The sequence below is a fragment of the Gossypium arboreum genome, chromosome 9, assembly GCF_025698485.1.
Source record: "Gossypium arboreum isolate Shixiya-1 chromosome 9, ASM2569848v2, whole genome shotgun sequence".
Lineage (NCBI taxonomy): Eukaryota > Viridiplantae > Streptophyta > Magnoliopsida > Malvales > Malvaceae > Gossypium > Gossypium arboreum.
The window spans coordinates 82,346,171-82,367,615 of record NC_069078.1 but is presented as its reverse complement, the minus strand read 5'-3'; the positions used below and the strand labels follow the sequence as shown (position 1 = coordinate 82,367,615).

General features: G+C 33.1%; 2 protein-coding genes across 2 annotated transcripts; one reads left to right on the top strand and one right to left on the bottom strand.

Moving 5' to 3' along the window:
- Nucleotides 1-13,234: 13,234 nt before the first annotated feature.
- Nucleotides 13,235-15,300, bottom strand: LOC108463896 (protein ASPARTIC PROTEASE IN GUARD CELL 1-like). Its single transcript, XM_017763887.2, has one exon. The coding sequence runs from the start codon at nucleotides 15,020-15,022 to the stop codon at nucleotides 13,538-13,540; it is 1,485 nt and encodes a 494-aa protein (XP_017619376.1). The 5' UTR covers nucleotides 15,023-15,300; the 3' UTR covers nucleotides 13,235-13,537.
- Nucleotides 15,301-18,562: 3,262 nt separating this feature from the next.
- LOC108462017 (protein PLANT CADMIUM RESISTANCE 4) lies at nucleotides 18,563-20,372 on the top strand. Its single transcript, XM_017762024.2, is given in 5 exon segments — nucleotides 18,563-19,032; nucleotides 19,126-19,197; nucleotides 19,770-19,801; nucleotides 19,803-19,983; nucleotides 20,129-20,372. Coding segments are annotated over 5 exon segments (807 nt in total). The 5' UTR covers nucleotides 18,563-18,602; the 3' UTR covers nucleotides 20,221-20,372.
- The last annotated feature ends 1,073 nt before the right edge of the window (nucleotides 20,373-21,445 follow it).

The window sequence follows — 21,445 nt, the reverse complement described above, 5'->3', positions numbered from 1 at the left end:
CCGGTTGAACCCTAGGAATGTTAGGATATTAGGGTTGTGAATGACAGAACGAAATGAGCCATGTAAGTCCATATTAGAAATATGGCTTTGGAGATGAGATTGAGCCATGTAAGTCCATATTATATATGGCATTGGAGACAGAATAATTCATGTAAGTCCATGTCAAAGACATGGCATTGGCGAGATATTGATAGACAGAACGACCCTAGTATCCTTAGTATTTCGAGTGGTTCAACGGGTCAGGATACGAGTTAAATTATAGTGAATTAACAGCAAAGGAAAAGTAGATTATACTTATGAAAAGGAAAGGTCGGGTAAGAAAGAAGGTAAGGAATAAAGAAGAAGATAGAAATTGAGAAGTAAAGAAATTTATGATGTTAGATGATATTATGCATAATTATCCATTATGTTGAATGTTGTGATTTATTTGCTTGTAAGCTTACTAAGCCTAGTGCTTAATCTCTTTATTTTCTTCTTCTTATAGTACTTATCTAGCCACTCGGGATCGAAGGAAACGTCGGAGGCCGATCACACTATCAAAGAAATAACTCGGTATAATTAGACGTTTTGTTTTGTGTATGGCATGTATAGAAACTTAGCCACTTTTGGTATAATATGAACAATGAATGATGTGTAAATACTTGCTAGTGATTAGCTAATAAAATGGCCGATGATATGCATGTTTATTAATATGTATGATTGAATGGTGATTATCACATGAAAATTATGAAAATGTGAAAGTAACCTAAAACAGATTCAAGTAACAGCAATGACGTAACTTTGAAAAATCACTAAAAATTTTATAAACATAGTTTGAAGATGAATAATATATGAAATTAAAGCTTATTATGTCTATTTTCTTATGGAATAAGAAAAATAGGTAAAGGTATTATATTTCATGATATATCTGAGTTTTAGTGAAACAGGGTCAGAGCAATTTCTGGAACCCCTGTTTCAACTTTGAAATTCACCATAAATTGTACAAAACTAATTAGAAGGTATACTTTATATGGTTATAATCCTTGTTGAGTCTAGTTTTAAGAGAAACAAACGGCTTAGTGATATGAATTTTGTACAGGAAGAAACATGGTTCGTAGTAACAAGAGGTTAGTGCAGTCGAGTTTTGAAACAGGGAAACTTTAACTAATAAACTGTACTAATTGGCCAAGTCAAAAATCTATGAAAAAATTAGTAGATAGATATATGAGTCTAGTTTCAGGAAAAATTTACGGATCTTAATTTCGAGTTTCGAACTCAAGATATGAATTTTAGGCGACTACGACGCAGAATGGCAGCACATTCCGAAATGCTTAAATAAACAATTTAAACCTATTTAAGGGATAGAATAAGTTTAGTAATGCCTCGTGCTCGATTCTGGAAACAGTCTCGGGTAAGGAGTGTTACATTTATTGGTATCAGAGCAGGTTTAGTCGGTTCTCTAAACAGTTAGTGTGAGAAAAAGTCTAGCTATACATGCCATACTTGTATTTTGATAGTGTGACGACTCCTGACGATTTTTTTTAAATATTTTGTTTTATAGTAATGGATCCCGGGCGAGCCGGTGATGATGATGTAGAAAGTAATGCGCCTGCTTCCACAGAAGGGGCAGCGCCATCTGAGAATAGGCCAGTAATAGTTGATCAGGGAGGAGTGACTCGAGAAGCTCTCTTCCGAGCTTTGAATGATTTATTTGCCGAGTTCGTTCGTACGAATCCGGCAGTTAGACCTCCACCCCCTCATGATTCTCAGGCTACCCATGTAGCTCAAGCTTCCCCAGTCACAGGTACAGTGGTAAGAGAAAAACCACCAGTTGATAGAATCAGGAAACAAGGGGCAGAAGAGTTCCGAGCAACAAAAGATGATGATGCAGAAAGAGCAGAATTTTGGTTAGAAAATACTATCAGAGTCTTTGACGAATTATCTTGTACACCCGAGGAATGTATGAAATGTGTAGTATCACTTCTTAGAGACTCAGCCTACTACTGGTGGAAGACACTTGTATCAGTTGTACCGAAAGAGAGGGTCACTTGGGATTTCTTTCAGGAAGAATTTCGTAAAAAGTACATCAGTCAGAGGTTTATTGAAAAGAAGAGAAAGAAATTCCTGGAATTGAAACAAGGCAATATGACGGTGACCGATTATGAGCGTGAATTTGTCAGGCTCAGTAAATATGCTCAAGAATGTGTGTCCACAGAGGCTATCCTGTAAAAGGTTTGAGGATGGGTTAAATGATGATATCCAATCGTCGGTGGGTGTCCTAGAAATAAAAGAGTTCGTTATTTTAGTTGAGAGAGCACTGTAAGGCGGAGGAGCTATTAAAAAGAAAAGGCAAAGTTGAGACAGAGACACAAGATACAAAGAAGAGACAGATGAGCAGATCATTTCGGCTACATCCAAGAGGCCCGAGAGTTTTCTACCGGATCTAGCTTTTCGGCAGGCAATCTAGTCGAATAGAGGTAGCAGATTTAAGGATCCGAAGGCTCGGACCACCTCGACTACGAGTGTAGGTAATGTCGCATGAGGTAGATCGGGTGTCCACGGTGTGGTAGACTTCATTATGGTCCTTGTCGGGCGGTGAAAATGTTTGCTATAAATGTGGTGCTCCAGATCATTTTGTACGAGAATGTCCGAAGTGGCTAGCCGAGAGGTAACACAGAGTGCTAGATCCGAAATGCTCCTACTAGAGGCGATCACCGAGGCAACCGGAGTAGGAGCAAAAATGAGGTACCTCTAGAGATTCTACTGTGAGACCGGATGTTAGAGCCCTGCAAGGACTTATGCTATTCGTGCACGCCAAGAGGCATCCTCCCCGATGTGATTACGGGTACATTTTCTCTACATGATATTAATGTCATTGCTCGATTGATCCGGTTCAACTCATTCTTATGTTTGTATGAAATTGATGCCTAGTATAAGTATGCCTATAGAATCTCTGAATTTGTGATTAAAGTATCGAATCCATTAGGCAAGCATGTATTAGTAGATAAGGTATGTAGAAATTGTCCTTTAATGATTAGAGGCTACTTTTCCTACCGATCTCATGCTATTGCCATTTGATGAGTTTGATGTGATTCTTGGTATGGATTGGTTGACTACACATGATGTGATAGTGAATTGTGGAAAGAAATTCATTGAGTTGAAGTGTGAAAATGGTGAAATTCTTGGGTTAATTCGGAAGAGTCGATAGTTCATTTCCTATAATTTCTGTTATGTCCGCCGTAAATACTTGAGAAAAGGGTATGAAGCTTATCTTGCTTTTGTGTTGAACACTAAAGATCCGAATTGAAAATTGAATCGTTCGTGGTATGTGAGTTTCCGATGTGTTTAGGAAGAACTACCGTGTTTGCCTCTGTTAGAGAAGTTGAGTTTGGTATTGAGTTGATTCCGGTACCACGCCCATTTCTATTGCTCCTTATAGAATGGCTCTATTGGAATTGAAAGAATTGAAAGCTCGGTTGCACGAATTAATGAGATAAAGGCTTTGTAAGACCCAGAGTTCACCATGGGTGCACCAATGCTATTTGTGAAAAAAAAGACGGATCGATGAGATTGTGCATAGATTATCGGCAACTTAACAAGGTAACAAGAAAGAACAAGTATCCATTGCCTAGAATTGATGATTTGTTTGATCAACTGAAGGAGCTCTGTGTTTTCCAAGATAGATTTGAGATCCGGATACTATCGATTCATGAGTTAAAGAGTCGATATCCTCAAGACCGCTTTCCGGACTAGGTATGGTCATTATGAGTTCCTTGTGATGCCATTTGGCTTGACTAATGCTCCTGCCATTTTATGGACTTAATGAACCGAATTTTTAGACCATACTTAGATAAGTTTGTAGTTGTGTTCATTGATGATATTTTGATTTATTCTCATGATGAGACCGAGCATGCGAGCATTTGAGAACAGTTTACAAATTCGAGAGATAATCGGTTGTATGCCAAGTTCAAGAAAAGTGAGTTCGTTACGAAGTTGGTTTTCTTGGACATATTGTCTCGTGAAGGTATTAAGGTTGATACGAGTAAGATTTCAACCATTGTTGATTGGAAGCCTCCTAGAAATGTATCGAAGTTAGAAGTTTTCTTGGTCTTGCGGATATTATAGACGATTTGTGGAGGATTTTCCATGATAGCTACCCGATTGACGAGACCGCTACGGAAGGATGTTAAGTTTGAATGGATGAGAAGTGCCAACAAAGTTTTGACAAGTTAAAGGCATTGTTGACGAAGCTCCTATCTTAGTACTGACGAGTAAGGGTAAAGAATTTGTGATTTTGATGATGCATCCTTGAATGGGCTCGGTTGTGTACTCATGCAGGAAGGAAAGGTAATTGCTTATGCCTCTAGACAATTGAAGCCACATGAGAAAAATTATCCGACACATGATTTAGAGCTAATGCTATTGTATTTGCATTGAAGATTTGGAGACATTATTTGTATGGTGAAAGGTGCTGGGATATTTACCGATCATAAAAGCTTGAAATACTTGATGACTCAAAAGATTTGAATTTGAGGCAAAGAAGATGGTTGGAATTGCTTAAAGATTATGAGTTAGTGATTGATTATCACCTAGGTAAGGCAAATGTAGTTGCTGACGGTTTAAGCAGGAAACTTTTATTTACATTGCGAGCTTTGAATACCAATTTAGCCATGTCAGATGATGGTTCTATTTTAGCTGAATTTAGAGCTAAACCGTATTTCTTGAAGAGATTTGTGAAGCTCAGAAAGATGATAATGAGTTACAAGCTAAAAGAGTTCAATGTGAGTCAGGCATAGAATCAGATTTCTGGATTGGTTCTGATGGTTGTTTGATGTTTAGAGACAGAATTTGTGTACCAAAGAATGATGAGCTTATTCGAAGATTTTACAGGAAGCACATAGCAGCTTCTTTATCTATTCATCCGTGCATTACAAAATGTATAATGATTTGAAGAAATTGTATTGGTGGGTAGGAATGAAAGAGATATTTCGAGTTTGTTTCTAGATGCTTGATTTGTCAACAGGTAAAGGCCGAACATCAGGTACCCTCAGGATTATTGCAACCTGTGCTAGTTCCGGAATGGAAATGGGACAGAGTTACTATGGATTTTGTGACAGGATTGCCGTTAACACTGAAAAAGAAAGATGCAATATGGGTTGTGATTGATAAGCTAACTAAGTCAGCTCATTTTATCCCAATCCGTATGGATTATTCACTTGACAAGTTGGCCGAGTTATACATTTCGGAGATAGTTAGACTACATGGAGTGCCATTATCGATCATTTCGCATGAGATCCAAGATTTACTTCACGTTCGGAAGAAGTTACAAGAGGCTTTAGGTACGAAGTTGAGTTTTAGTACGGACTTTTCACCCTCGAATCGATGGTCATCGAGAGAGTTATTCGTACTTGAAGATATGCTTAGATGTTGTGTATTAGAATTTCAAGGTAGTTGGGAAAATACTTACCATTGGTAGAGTTTGCCTACAATAATAGTTATCATCAAGTTTGAAGATGGCACCTTATGAAGCTTTGTATGGACGTAAATGCCGCACACCTTTATATTGGATGAGCTTAAAGAAAGCCGATTTACGGGTTGATCTAGTTAAAGAAACGGAAGAAAAAGTGAAAGTTATCGAAATTGTTTAAGCGACTTTGATGTGTGTAAGTCGTATGCGATTTAAAAGAAAAGAGATCGAATATCAAGTTGGTGACAAAGTTTTTTGAAAGTATCCCGTGGAAGAAAGTTCTCGATTTGGCAAGAAAGGCAAACTAAGTCCACGTTTTATTGGACCGTTTGAAGTGATTGAGAGAGTCGGACCATTAGCATATCGGTTAGCTTTACCGATTGAGTTAGAGAAGATTCATAATGTATTTCATGTGTCTATGCTACGTCGTTATCTTTCAGATCCGTCACATGTGATTTCTCAAACAGAGGTTGAGATTCACCGGACATGACTTACGGTGAAGAACCAGTAAAGATTCTAGCTCGAGAGGTAAAGCAATTAAGGAACAAAAGTATTGTACTTGTGAAAGTACTATGGAATAGACATGGGGTAGACGAGGCTACATGGGAACCCGAAGAGGCTATGCGAAAACAGTACCCATATCTCTTCACAGTAAGATTTTCGGACGAAAATCCGTAAAGGGGGGAGAAATGTAACATTCTGAAATAGGGCCTAAACGGAACAGTGGTTGCGAAACCACAAATTTAGGGTAAAATATATATATATATATATATATTATTATTATTTTGAGGTTTATGGTATGATTACATGATTGTGTGAAAATTTCGTGATAAAATTCTATGCATAAAGTGCTTAAATTGAGGTTAGGGACTAAATCGAATAATTTGCAAAACTTGCATTCTAGAAGTTTTAGTATGAAATTATTTTGGAATATTAATTAGGAGATCTTAAATGGTAATTTGACCAATTTTAAGTTCATGGACAAAATTAGGACATGGAAGGAATTTTTGAAAGTTTAGTAAGGAGGGCATTTTGGTCATTTGGTTATTAACATTAATAAAAAGGTGAAAAAGATGATAAAATTGTATCACCTTCTTCAAGTTACCAGCAGAACCTTACCTCTCTCCATAGCTGGGGTTTATTCAACTTTCAAGCTTCATAATCAAGAAGAGCGAAATTCGAGAGTAGATCGGGAAAAGAAAAGTAAAGGACTAAATTGTAAAGTTTAGTCACATTTTGTATCGAGGTAAGTTTACAGTAAATAAATGCAATATTCTTTTATTTTACATTATTATTGTCAATTTCAGCATTTATATATTTATGTTATGAAAATATTTAAAGTCGAATTTAAGGTGAAGTGACAGAGGAAAAGTGTTAGAAAGCCGGTTGAACCCTAGGAATGTTAGGATATTAGGGTTGACAGGATGAACGAAATGAGCCATGTAAGTCCATATTAGAAATATGGCTTTGGAGACGAGATTGAGCCATGTAAGTCCATATTATATATGGCATTGGAGAAAGGAATAATTCATGTAAGTCCATGTCAAAGACATGGCATTGGCGAGATATTGATAGACAGAACGACCCTAGTATCCTTAGTATTCCGAGTGGTTCAACGGGTCAGGATACGAGTTAAATTACAGTGAATTAACAGCAAAGGAAAAGTAGATTATACTTATGAAAAGGAAAGGTCGTAAGAAAGAAGGTAAGGGAATAAAGAAGAAGATAGAAATTGAGAAGTAAAGAAATTTATGATGTTAGATGATATTATGCATAATTATCCATTATGTTGAATGTTGTGATTTATTTGCTTGTAAGCTTACTAAGCCTAGTGCTTAATCTCTTTATTTTCTTCTTCTTATAGTACTTATCTAGCCACTGGGATCGAAGGAAACGTCGGAGGCCGATCACACTATCAAAGAAATAACTCGGTATAATTAGACGTTTTGTTTTGTGTATGGCATGTATAGAAACTTAGCCACTTTTGGTATAATATGAACAATGAATGATGTGTAAATACTTGCTAGTGATTAGCTAATAAAATGGCCGATGATATGCATGTTTATTAATATGTATGATTGAATGGTGATTATCACATGAAAATTATGAAAATGTGAAAGTAACCTAAAACAGATTCAAGTAACAGCAATGACGTAACTTTGAAAAATCACTAAAATTTTATAAACATAGTTTGAAGATGAATAATATATGAAATTAAAGCTTATTATGTCTATTTTCTTATGGAATAAGAAAAATAGGTAAAGGTATTATATTTCATGATATATCTGAGTTTTAGTGAAACAGGGTCAGAGCAATTTCTGGAACCCCTGTTTCAACTTTGAAATTCACCATAAATTGTACAAAACTAATTAGAAGGTATACTTTATATGGTTATAATCCTTGTTGAGTCTAGTTTTAAGAGAAACAAACGGCTTAGTGATATAAATTTTGTACAGGAAGAAACATGGTTTGTAGTAACAAGAGGTTAGTGCAGTCGAGTTTTGAAACAGGGAAACTTTAACTAATAAACTGTACTAATTGGCCAAGTCAAAATCTATGAAAAAATTAGTAGATAGATATATGAGTCTAGTTTCAGGAAAAATTTACGGATCTTAATTTCGAGTTTCGAACTCAAGATATGAATTTTAGGCGACTACGACGCAGAATGGCAGCACATTCGAAATGCTTAAATAAACAATTTAAACCTATTTAAGGGATAGAATAAGTTTAGTAATGCCTCGTGCTCGATTCTGGAAACAGTCTCGGGTAAGGAGTGTTACAAATAATATACTTTTTATATTTATTTTTGTAACAAAGTTTGACATTTTTAAATGTGGTATATGTTTTATATTTTGCAAAATTTATAAATTTTAATATTCAAAGTTAACAATATTAAGTTTTTAGTGTTTAGTTCAGTTTTTGTAATGAATTTGATGAGAGTTAATTACTAATATTATTAGGTTTGAATTTCATAATTTTGTTAATAAAATAAATTTAGTATTAATTATGAAGTTTTTAAATTTTAATTTGTTAAATATTGTTGATACAAGAATAGGTAGATGATTAAGATGAGTGTAATTCATGAGTGTAATTCACCCTGTTTAGGATAGATTAGGGAGCCGCCATATAGAGTAGTTAAAATAGTAGGAAGTAAAGAGGGAATGTGAGAATATGTGGCTTGGTGTAGGATGGGAGGAGAAGAGGTGTAGGTCGCTTGGTCTATCCTCAGGCATTAAGTTTTATATACTTGTGATCCCTTATCTTGAGGTGTCACGTGTTGTGTTGCTATTAACAAGTCAGGGGCAAGTGGCTTGGTGCCATAAGCTTAGGTAGACTGACATTTTAATGTGCCTTAGGTCATCTCAAATGAGATGTGATAGTTGATATTTAATGTGGCGATTAATGAGTGAGTTCGTTGGTCAAACAAATTGTAGGTCGAGAGGCTTTTACGAAGGATGCCCTGGGGAGTCTATTCATACAACTTGAGGACTTGGTTGTCCTAATGATCATAGCTAAGTTTAACAAATACAATCAAGGATTATGATTTTCTTTTAAGTTTTAAGGTTAATTTTGAAACTTAATTACTAATATCATCAGTTAAAAACTTACTTTCATCAAATAAATTTAAAACTTAAATTAAACACTAAAAAGATAATATTATTATTTTATGTTCCAAATAATATATTAAAAAATAAGTTAGTAAACCCATTTTAAGTTGAATTAGAGCAAAAAGGATTAAAATTGTTTAAGCTAACTCTAGCCAAAACACACACCTATTCCAAACCAACCTTTTGGCTTTTACACAAAATTTGATAAAGATAAAATATTTTTTGAGTGAACATAAAAATGATAATAGCAAAAAACCAAACATTCCAACATCAATGTAGGCCTTGATTGACGTGAGGACAGGCATTGTCTGCCACATGGGATGTTCCCTTTACGCATTGCTTACCTCCTCTTCTACAACAATATATCCTTTTCCCATGTGCAATGGAAATCCTATTTTAGGATTTTATTATAAAACCTATTTTTATGTATTAATAATAACCTAATTATTTAATATATTTGACAGTGAATAATCACGCCATTAATTGTTATTTAAAACTAAAAAGTAAATAAATGAGATAATAGTCAAATTTTAAGGAAAAAAAACTTTACAATGGATCATATAATATTTTATTTGATATAAAGAGAGATTAAACTAATGTATTAATTTATAGAAGATTACACTACATGAAGAAGATCTTCATGTAGTATTTGAACGATTTCATCAGGTGGTTGCTTGAATATATTTTTACTCAACGGTGTTGAGAACGTCATCTTTATCAATAAATCGCATAATGTTAATTAAATAAAGAGGACATGAGTTCTATTAAAATTAAGCATATATTATTTTTTAATTTATAACAAAAAATTTATTGTTTAACTTTTTAACTACATGGAAAACCAAGAGCTCTGTCCTCCTATTCTATCTATCCATGGGATGGAGGGTGAAGACCTTTGGTGTCTCCTCTAGTCGAGAGCTAGGGCCTCATAATTACTAGCATTTTGGTAAAAAAAAACTTGTGTTATAACTTAGCATCCTTCTCCTCCAAAACAACCTCCTATTTGTGTGAATAAAATTTTTACAATCTTTAGCTAAACACTTTATTTCATCTCATCTGCTTGATTGAACTTCAACCAATTTAATGTTCTTAGCAATTCGAAGGCCAATCAATTTGGCACATGTTTATGTACAAACATAAGCTCAAACATGCTAGAAAAAGTTCATGACAATGGTTTCTGAGCACTTTTGCTACATGCTAGTGTCACTGGTTGAAAGATCTAGCCTTGTGACACTAGCACCCATAATCATCTAAGACAACATTGACAAACAAGACAACTACTTTTATTATTGTTCCTACTATCACGAGATTTCTCACCTTTATCACATATTTGAGAATTTTTTTCATTAATATCTTTTGAAACCAAATATTAAATATATTTATAATTAAAAGACTCATGACCAACATTATCCCCTTGAATCGTTGCTTTCTTCTTCATTCATTATATTATTTTTATAAAGAAATTCAAGCAAGTTTAGTGTTGGTCTTAAATCATAATTAATTTTGACATCATTCTTAGAACGACTCTTTTTCTTCTCCACTCTTATTCAAATTTGATTTTTGATTCAAAATTTTTATTTTTGAAGGTGTTATTAGATATTAAAAAAGGTAACATGAATTAGTAAGGTAAGGGAAAGTTTTCCTATAATGAGCAAATGATATGTGTATGAGCTGTTATATGCTTTACATAGGATAAGATAAATCTTAATAATAGACGAGAAAGCATCTTGAAAATAGAGTTAATAATGATTTGTTTCATGTTTGCTTTCGAAACCATATAATAACTAAAATATTATTATGATACTAGAGCATGAATACTCATAGTAACAACATATCCTTATCATCCGTACATATCACGTCTAAAGAGAGTTAATAAATTATTTAAATATGCACTAATAAAATATAGAATAAATTTAGTCTTAACATTTATTTATTTTATCATTCTTTAAAATTTAATTAATTTGTTTATTTTTGGACAGAAAACTTAATTAGACTGTTAAAATTTTAATAGCATTGATGTGGTCATTAACATAGTAATCAACGATAGTTCATAAAAATTCAAAAAAATATTTTAAAAATCAACAAAGTTTAAAAAAATTATAATTTTTTAAATATTTATCCATATTAATATATAAAATGCCCTATAAGTCGCCACGTCAATGTCATTAAAATTTTAATAGTTTAATTAATTTTTCAATAAAAGACAAACAATTTAATTAAAATTTAAAAGTTTAAAGCTAAAATAACTCTTTTAGAAAAAAAAAGAAGATGAATAGACGTTAGAAAATAAATTTATATTTATTGCATTATTTAATTACATATTGTGAGAGGAAATTGGGAGTAAGAGTTATGCTGTAAAAGGAGAAACAAGCGAATGAGATATTCATCTTTCACTCCAAATCTGCCTCAACATATTGTTTTTATTTAATCTCACTTTTTCCTTTTTTTCATTTCTTGTTCACCATTGATGAATCTTTATGCCAAATCCGCCTAGACATAGTTCTGTTCTTCTCACTCACTCACTCTTTCTTTTGAAAGATTACTTTATTCACTACTGATATCACATAATGTAGGTTTGATATAACTGAATTAGTATTAAAAATTAATCCAACACCAAATTAAATGTGAAAATAACCTAAATAAAAGAAGCAAAGATATAGCTACTTTAGTAAATTTTAAAAACAACATTTCACATTTTAAAAATCACCCACTAATCATAAATTTTGATAACATACTTCAATCAATTTTAACACCACCTAAAATAAACTATCCACTCTTTTTCCTATTCCATTTTGTAATTATTAAAAATAAAATCTTTTAAAATTTTGAAAAATATGAAATTTATAAATATTATAAAAGTTTTAAGAAATTGATAAATTTTGAAAAAAATTATTTTTTAAATTATTAAAATATAAAGAAGTTCAAAAATTATGAATATTTATAGAAATATACAATATTATTTTGACCAACTTAGAATCAAAAGCCTTCCACTTTTCTGTTTTATTTTTAACTTTCCCCCACCGCCAAACAATTTTTTTCCCGTTAATATAACATTCCACCGAAAAGGAAAGAAAAGAAAAACATTGTCATTCGCATTTTTCATTATAAAAATCAATTTTATTTACAATTTACATATTATAATTAAGATATTTTAATTAGCAATAAATACAATAGGTAAAGTTTCAAAATTCAGAACATTTCTTTTCACTCGACTCACTATTTGAGTAAGAGATGATAATAAATTATAAGGTGTAATGTGGTGCTTACTGACTTTGTTCCTTAATCATATGGTTGGAAAAACAAAACATATTTCATAAATATTTATTTAACTTTTTAAAAAATATCCACAATAAAAAAATAAAAAATAAATTATATGTAGAGATGGTAAATACCCTGATTAGGAAAAAGAAATGAGAGCACACTTTAACCAACGATTCAAAATACTAAATTTGAGTAGGTGAAAATTGAAAGGAGGGAAGAAGTAATAATGGAGGTTGGCTTGGTCTTGAGTTGGACATTATTGCCAATTGGCTTTTTTTTCACGTGACAAGCAGCGGCCGCACCTATCCCATTGACCAAAGACCCTAAATTTACATCTCCATTTCACAACCAAATTTGTTGGGTAAAAATATAAAGTTGTATAATTATTTTGAAATCGAAGCACGCACCCCAAAGATAACATTTTTTATAGAAATAATAAGTAAAAGTAGATACCATTCTCTTAAATTATAATGTAGACTGAAATATATTACATATTTAAACTAACACCTTATGTAATTTTTTTTTTATAAATTTATTACCTATTTTTCATTCACCATGATCTTTTAACAATTTCAACCCCAATCTTATTAATTTTTATAATGATATTTTTACATAATTTTTATTTGAATTGTGAGTGTAGTTCTGAATTTAATAACAACAATAATTTAGTAGTTTAAATGAAAATAATTGGGAAATTGATTTTAAAATTTGGACGGGCGGTAAATGGATATGGTTGATGATGGTGAGAGCGGGAGCAAAGCTAGTGTAGAATCTTGTACGCGTCATCTAAATGAATGAAACGACAATCTATTAATGAAAAAGACGCCTGCCGACAATCACGGAACGGGTCCCACACTTGCCTTCACTCCACTGCAACTGGGACCATACGTAACACCTACTTTGTATTTACTTAGTATAGGAATTTGATTAACATGGTAACCAACTTAATATCATGATTTACTATACAAATACAATGCCACTGAACTGTAAAAACACACTATCAGATTTAATTTCTAACAGAACCCTAATACTTTCTTCTTCTTCTTTTTTTATAATTTATTCCAGTGGGACCCATCTTTTTCAAACAGAAGCCCCTCATTTAATTACCAAACCTAGAAAAAAGCAGTACTAATATTACAGTAGCAATAAGTAAAAAAGCCCCTCATCTTTTCCTTTTTGTTACCAGAGATAAGAAAAAGGGTGATTATTAAATTAATTAGTGTCGTTAACATTTATGAGAAGAGAAGCCAACCCTATTATTAGCAAGGTCGAAGCTAACACGTGTCCCTTGTTGTTGCACGTTCCCAATAATAGACATAGACGACGACGTAGGAGCAAAAGCGAAGCAAAACGTTCCCGATGAGTCCACGGGGATTAAATAATTTTTAGCCGGTAAATCAAGTGATTTCCCTTCCCCGAAATGGAACGCCACCGTTGGCACCTTCACGCTGCTCTTCGACGACAAGTCGTAACACGTGTCGAACAACGCCACCCCACTCGCGCTCTGCAACCCCTGTGTCTGTTTCACAAACGCGTCTCGCAGCGCGTTATATGCCTGAGTTTGCAGCCGAGTGATGGCAGTCCCGCAGTCTATGATCACTCCTCCTCCTCCTGACTCGTTGATTTCAAAAAGCCCCGGGGAAATGTTGACCGCTTGCCCACCTACGCTGAACCCGGTGAGACCGATGTAATAAAACGTATTCACCTTTCGGCTCTTCATTAATGGAGCGATCACCGAGTCGGCCGGTAAACCCGAGTTGAAGTCCAAAGTCGACGAGCCGGTCGAATCACGATCCACTAAGCAGTAAGAGAACGATGTCGCTTTAATCTGGGATGTTAAAGACAAGGGTCCACCCCCGAGTCCAAGCAACCCCGCCGCTCCAACAAACAAGCCTTCATTATCATGGCCACAACCCAAAGCCACTCCATTCATGTTACCGGAGTTTCCAAACGACACTGTCTCGGTAACGAAATCACCCACCGTGTAAGATCCATCACCGTACGAGACTTGGTATAGGCATTTCCCGCTACGGCAAGCGGAAACTTCAAGAGAAGAGCACTGTTTTGATTCGCAAGTAACCGGGCTGTAAGTGGAGGACCCGGATGGGTTAAATATGGGGTCGGATTGTTGGTAACATTCGTTACAGGGCTCACACTGAATCCAGTTGATATCACTTCCAGTATCAAGAACCATGTAGTATTGTTTAGCCGGGTTACCGACTCCGACCCGGGAAAAGTACTCTCCACTCCCTTGGCTTGTTCCGGAAATAATGGGGGTAGAAAGTGCCTCAGCTTGGATCTGGGTAGGGAGTGGGCGGAGCTGGGATTTCTTGACTCCATTGAGAGCGAGTAGAAGCTTGGTAGAGAGAGAGTCGACACGGGCGGAGTCACGGTCTAGTCGGGATGCGACAAGGGCTTTGTAGTCGGTGTGGTGGGTTTTGTGTACGGAGCCCCTAGAGTGAAGTGGAACAGAGAAAACAGCAGCAGAAGTAGAAGAGTTGAAGAAAAGGGGTTGGGTTTGGGTCTGAGCGAAAGCTTTCAAAGATTGTGGGTCGAAGGAAAGTATATGTTGAGCTTGTGAAAGAGAGGAAGAGACATCGAGTGTAGTCGTGGTTGTTTGGGGAGAGAGACGAGCGAGGGTGGAAGTAAACAGAAAGGAAAGGAAGAGGGAAAAGGAGAGAAGGAAATGGTTGGAAGAAGCAGCAGCCATGTTTGGGGTTGTGGAGTGAGAGAGATGAGGGAGCAATGGGTTTTATTTATTTGGGTTGGGAGGCAGGTCACGTCAGGCTTGTTGGCTGGCAGACCATTAAAGCAATAAGCTCAGGGCGAAGCTTTGAACCCAACTCTCCATTTCCATTTCCTTTTCCTTTTCCTTTTCCTTTACCTTTCCTTTTATTTCGTCGTTAAAACAAAAAACAAAAATATACAAAGGCACGTAGTCTGGTAGCTTAACCCTTAAGGCTGACTTTGGATTTTATTCTCTCTCTCTTTTATGTTTTCCAATGCATTCATTGTAATAAATTAATGGATAGACGATGCACACGTATTAAAATGAAATTTTTAATCGAAAGACGCTTAATCTCAATAATATACTATTTTACATATTAATACAAAAATGTTTTAAATAATTTACAAATGATGAGCCCTTGGGTAAAGGGATTAAAGACTGTCTCAATCCTATTTTATGAACTCACCTCTTTCTCCTTCAACATTGTTTTGATATTTGTTAGGGTTAAAAAATGCTTAGTAAATAAGTTGATTTAACTTTCAACTTTTGAGTATAATAATTATAAATTCTACTTTGGACTAATTCATGTTTATATTGAAAATGTTAAGAGTTGTTAATTTTTTGTGTGTTGGTGTTTAACTTCAAATTAGTTTTAAGTCAAGATTTGGGATTAAGAAACCTAATCATTAGAATTTGACTCTTTTTTTCCTCTTTCAGAATTTTGAAATTTTTAGTTGAACTACTTAGCTTTTTGTTTTGAATGGTTATTTCTAGTGAGACATAAGACTTTAAAACATAACTCTAAACCCTAAAAATTTTATTTAATGAAATTAAAACAGCTATACTTTCATCAACTCGTATTAATTTATAAACCACAAAGAGATATATAGTTGAAGGGTGAAAATGGTGGGTGGGTTATTGTGAAATTCAGAATGCAGGCCTACTTAGAGATATCGAATTGGACCTTTTGAACAAAACGAAGGTCAAGGCCTTTGACATAATAACACGCATTTTTAAGTTTAAGATGGTTAAACTGTTTGAATTTTAGTCTGAATGGTATGGATATTGTTATCTACACAAAATGATATAAATTTAAGTATGTTGAAATGTATTATTCTCTTATTTATAAATTAAACACCAATATTAATATAAGCAAAAAGAAAAAAGCAAGAAAGAATGGAAGCGATTAAATGATAACCATATATATTGTTGTATTGTTTAAATGAATGTAGTTTTTAAGTTATGTATTTATTAAAATTTATCCATATCTATTGAAATTTAAAATGTTTTTTAAAAAATCTTTGGTGTTATAACATTTTAGAATTTTAAATTTCAAGGAATGCTTTTATTAAAGAGATTAGAGGAGCCGTACTTTGAAAAGGTATAGATTTGAGTTTTTCAAATTGCAAATTTCGATTCTCTTACATTTTTATTATATTAGAACGAATCAATATATTCTCAAATCATTTTGAGAAAATATTATAAAATATTTTTAGTCCTCAAAAACGATTTGATTTATTTTTAATGTTTTTGAGCTAAATTAAAATAATTTCTAGATATTTTAAACTCATTTTAAGTACTTTTGTATAGAACGGAGAGGGATTGAATTTTGCTCCATCCTCGATGTCTAACAGTCACATTTTCCAGCTGATGGTGTAAGTTTACTCCCCATATGTGTAAGGTTGTCCAAAGTTGTGTTTTTTCTTCTCATAATGGTTATATTTTGTCTCCAACAGTTATAAACTCATTATTTGGTACAAATACACATCAAAAACACTCAAAAAAGCAAGAAATCAAGAGGAAATTCACCAAAGGTTTATTTTCTTCCTTATTTCTCTTACATGATATTTTTAATGAGATCTTTATTGCTAAATTTTTGTATAGATTTTATTTCATCGAGAGAGAGGTTATATTTTGTAAACACCCACTTTAAAGAGGCTTTTTTTTGTTTATACCATCTCACCAATTTGTAATTGGGAAGGTTTCTAGTTGAGCCATAAAATGTAGAATTGTTCTATCTTACCCATTGTAAAACATAAGAGGGTTTTCTATTTTAGCCTTGTAATGGTTACTTTGTCCTTGGAAATCCTTGACAAGTGGAACTAATATAGTGGAGATAGGAGACTGAGATTGAGATTGAATCGCTATAAATCGATTGTTTTGATTTATCTTTAATTCTCTACATTTCTTTTTTATATTTTAAATACTAATTCATTCTTCATTTACCCACTTAGTATTTTTTATTTAATAGAGGTGTCACTTTAACGTATAACATTCGTTAATTCATGAAATTCAATTGACAACATAGATTGTCAAATCATCATTATATTTGAATTCTCTAGCGATGCTCAATTTTTCTTAAAGACTCATAACCTGTGATCTTTAGCTACTTGCAAATAATTTAAGTTACAAATTTTCTAATGCAACATGTGAAGAAGTAGAGGATGAAACAAGGGACACAAAAGCGATGATGGCATGTAGGAGTAGTTCAGTTTAACAGATCCATAGGTTGTAAGCAAGGTTTGGTATGGAATCATTGTTTTGGGTGGACAAATAGCTGACTCTTTAAGTTTACAAATTTGGGTGATTTTCAGCTGTGTTTGGAGTGGTGATGGCTTCTAAATGTCATGGCATGGCAGCATAATAGGTGTAAGTTCAAAAATGGTTTATAAGACTAATGAATTTTGGAGTTGTTCTTCTTTGCCGGCATTCTCATTGGGACACTATATGTATGTTTTTAGGCATCGCACGTTGTAGTAATCATACAAGGACAACTCATCTTCATTCAATTGTTGTTTTCTGAATGTAATATTTATTTTCACATTGTGGTTTTGTCTGTCTCATTCACTGATAATTACTATGTGAAAACTAGTTAATAATTTTCTCTGTTAATTGTCTTCATCATATTTCTTATCATTTTCTTACTATTAATGCCTTTTTTTCGGACGCCTATATATTTTGGTGTTTTATTTAATCCACAATACGATTACCTACTTATAACAAGACTGTTAATTAATCACTTTGCTAGTTTAACTTGATAATAATTAGCTTTTTTCTAAATAACTATTCATATATGATTTAATTGTAAAATATATATATTTCAATTTTCATTGAGTTAGTGACTGTTTATATATAAAACCATTTAATCGTAAGGCGAGTCAAAAAAATATTTTGGGGAGGTGGAAATTAAATTGTATATTTTATAATAGTAAAAAAATAATTTTACCATTTTAATAGACTATATCTTTATAAATTTTAAAAGATTAAATTAAATTTCTATTATTTTTGAGAGTCAAAATGTAATTTTACCATTATTAAATTAAAATTTTATAAATCATAAGGGCTTAAGTGAAAATTTTTCCATTTTACGGAATTAAAACAACCATTTACTTAAAAAAAAACCCTACTATTTTATTTTTCATTGAATTTATAATTAGTTTGTAAAAATGATTTGTCACCCAAAGTGGGTGTCATAAATTCTAATATATAAAATACACTTATCAATGCTATAGAATAGGAATCCTAGCATTTATAAAATTTGAAAGAAAAAAAGAAAAGATCAATGGCTCAAATAGAAATGGATACTCATAATTTGGAATTTCATGGAGCTGAAGCAGAATATGTTCCAAATCGAGTTCAAGCGAGTCACCCATATGGGCTTCCAACACCGTCCGCTCCACCCACGATAGAGGCAGCGTGGTTGCCGACCCCCCAGGCCCCTCACTCAAATGAGCCGAATGCGATCTACCACCACCACCAACAAGGAGCAATATATGAGCAACCTCCTCCTCCGGCGCCAAGTTATCCTCAAGATATAGGGCAAAGGCCTTTTGCTTCAACTTATGCATCACATTCGCAACACTTTCAGCAAGCTGCTTACCAGGTTCCTCCAGGATATGTTGTTATGGCACCATACGTTCATTCTACTTACCAGCAGCATGTTGAGTTCTGGAAAACTGGCCTCTTCGATTGCATGGATGACCCAGTCAATGGTAAAAATTTCTGGATAGCACTATCACTTTTCGCTAATTAAAAACAGTGTTACTTAGAAGGTAATTAAGGAAGGCTAACTTTGTGGGTTGCAGCTCTGATTACAGTTTGCTTCCCATGCGTGACCTTCGGGCAGGTCGCAGAGATTGTGGACGAGGGTCGTACCTGTAAGTCATCCATCTTTTCTTACCTACACTTTTCACCTTTTTTAACAACCACCCTAGTGTTCAGTTGATCCCTTTGTTATTAATTCTTTTGATTTTCCCCCTAAAACAATCCAAAATTACTTATCCCAGATCTCCATTCTCTCAGTTCATTAAATTTAAAAAAAATTACTGAAATTGGATTAAAAAAGTGTGCCTAGGAATTGTGATAAAAATAATCACAAATCTTGAACATTGATCATAAAATAAACATGAAAAATATAAAATAAAAAAAAAAATAATGGAAGGTGTCTAAGGAGTGAACTACATTCTGCAAGGGTTTTTTTTAGTAAACACTGCTCTTTTTAGGTTTAAAAAGTTATAAATTAAACAATAAAATCAATTTTTTTTAAGCAAAGTTTTAATCATATTATCTCGGCAAAATGAAGATTTGATGAATTCAAATTTATAGTGTTGAAATTCCAAGCCAGCCATCTACAACGTAGAACATTATTTGAATTTGGACCGACTAATTTATATGACAAGCTAGCTGATGAGTGATGATGCATAACATTATATATATGTGTGTGTGACAGCATGTGCAAGCAATGGATTGCTTTACGGTGTGTATAGCATTGTTGATAGGGATTCCCTGCATATTGTCGTGCGGATACCGCACCAAACTTAGGAACAAGTTTCAGCTATCCGAGTCTCCAGCCCCAGACTGGGTTGTACATTGTTTTTGCGACTGTTGCGCTCTTTGTCAAGAATATAGGGAACTTCATCAACGAGGCTGGGATCCATCTACAGGTATATATTATAACTGCATGTTGTTTATTATAATTGCTGATGTAAGAACACCAAAATTACAGAATAACACCCTAACAAATGCTTATTACATATATTCAGCTACTATTCTTATAAAGAGTTGCGTATTTTGTGTTAATATATATAGGGTGGCATGGAAACCTAGCAAGGAGACAAAACATGCACCAGCAACAGCAATATGTGATGATGGCACCAATAAACCAAACAATGATGGGTTGATATGATTTCCAAATGCTTCAATATTTTGTTATTAATTTTTTTTCCTCTTCTCAATTTACTTGGAAAGAAAATTTAAACGATGGAAAAATAAAGGGTAAAAAATATAAATTTTCTTTTCATAGGTATGCTTATTAGGAAAGAAAAATTGAAAAAAAAAACCTTTTCATCCATTGTTTAGTAGAGTTGAAAAATAAAAAAAAAAAATAAAATATTTGAGAAAATTATAATTTTGAACTAATGTACACATCTCTCTCATTTTAGCACATCTATTGTTCCAATTTGGAACGATTGATTTTACATGTTGAAATGAGAAATGATTATCTTTTATATTTTCTTCCGTCTTACTTTTCGTTTTTCCTTTTTGCTCAATCAAATATTCAAATTTATATTTTTAATTTAGCTTCCAATTCTTTCCACCCAATAATACTTTTATTTGTGTTTTTTTTTAAATGTAATAAGTAAAAGTACTATACAATAATAAATAAAAATTTGAGTAACAACAAGTACTAAACTATTACAAAAAGGCTATCCGAATAATCACCAAGTAAAATCAAACTATTATAGTACAAATGGATTAAAAACTGATCCAGTTCAAGTTAAATACCAACAAATTAGAATTAGTTGGACTGAAACTCCCATACATGATGGGACTAAGAAACCTACGCATATAATTGTGTATAATAAATCATGAACCTAGATACTCAAGCCCTAAGGCCTCCTCTTACTTTTAACTTTTTGATCATTATTTACGTTTGTTATTTTTCTAAATTGGGCAAAATGTTTAACCATTACTAAAAATAATTTTTCATAATTTTAAATTATTATATTTGAAATAAATATATTTTTAAAAATTTATTATACGCACATTTTAATTTAATTTCCTTATTGGAAAACGTTAAAGAAAAGATGACAATTTTAATTCAAATCCTTTAGTTAATAGTAATTATAATAAATACAGTATGTTGCTCCTTATGTCCTATTGGGGAATAGAACTCTAAAACGTGGCATGCGGAACTTCAATTAGTTTCATAATCGAAATTTCTTTCCTCAGAAATTTTCTCATTCTTAAATTTTATCCGTAGTGTTAGTTTATATATATTACAAAAAAGAAACTAGAGAGTTATGCCAATATCTTGATAAAAATAATAAAAAGGAAAATTGACATAACCAAAATATAAGATTAACTTATTTCCCTTCAATTTAAAAAAAAAATCATTTTAACTCT

Coding starts and splice junctions, on each gene's coding strand:
- LOC108463896 (XM_017763887.2), bottom strand. CDS start 15,022: ATGGCTGCTGCTTCTTCCAACCATTTCCTTCTCTCCTTTTCCCTCTTC.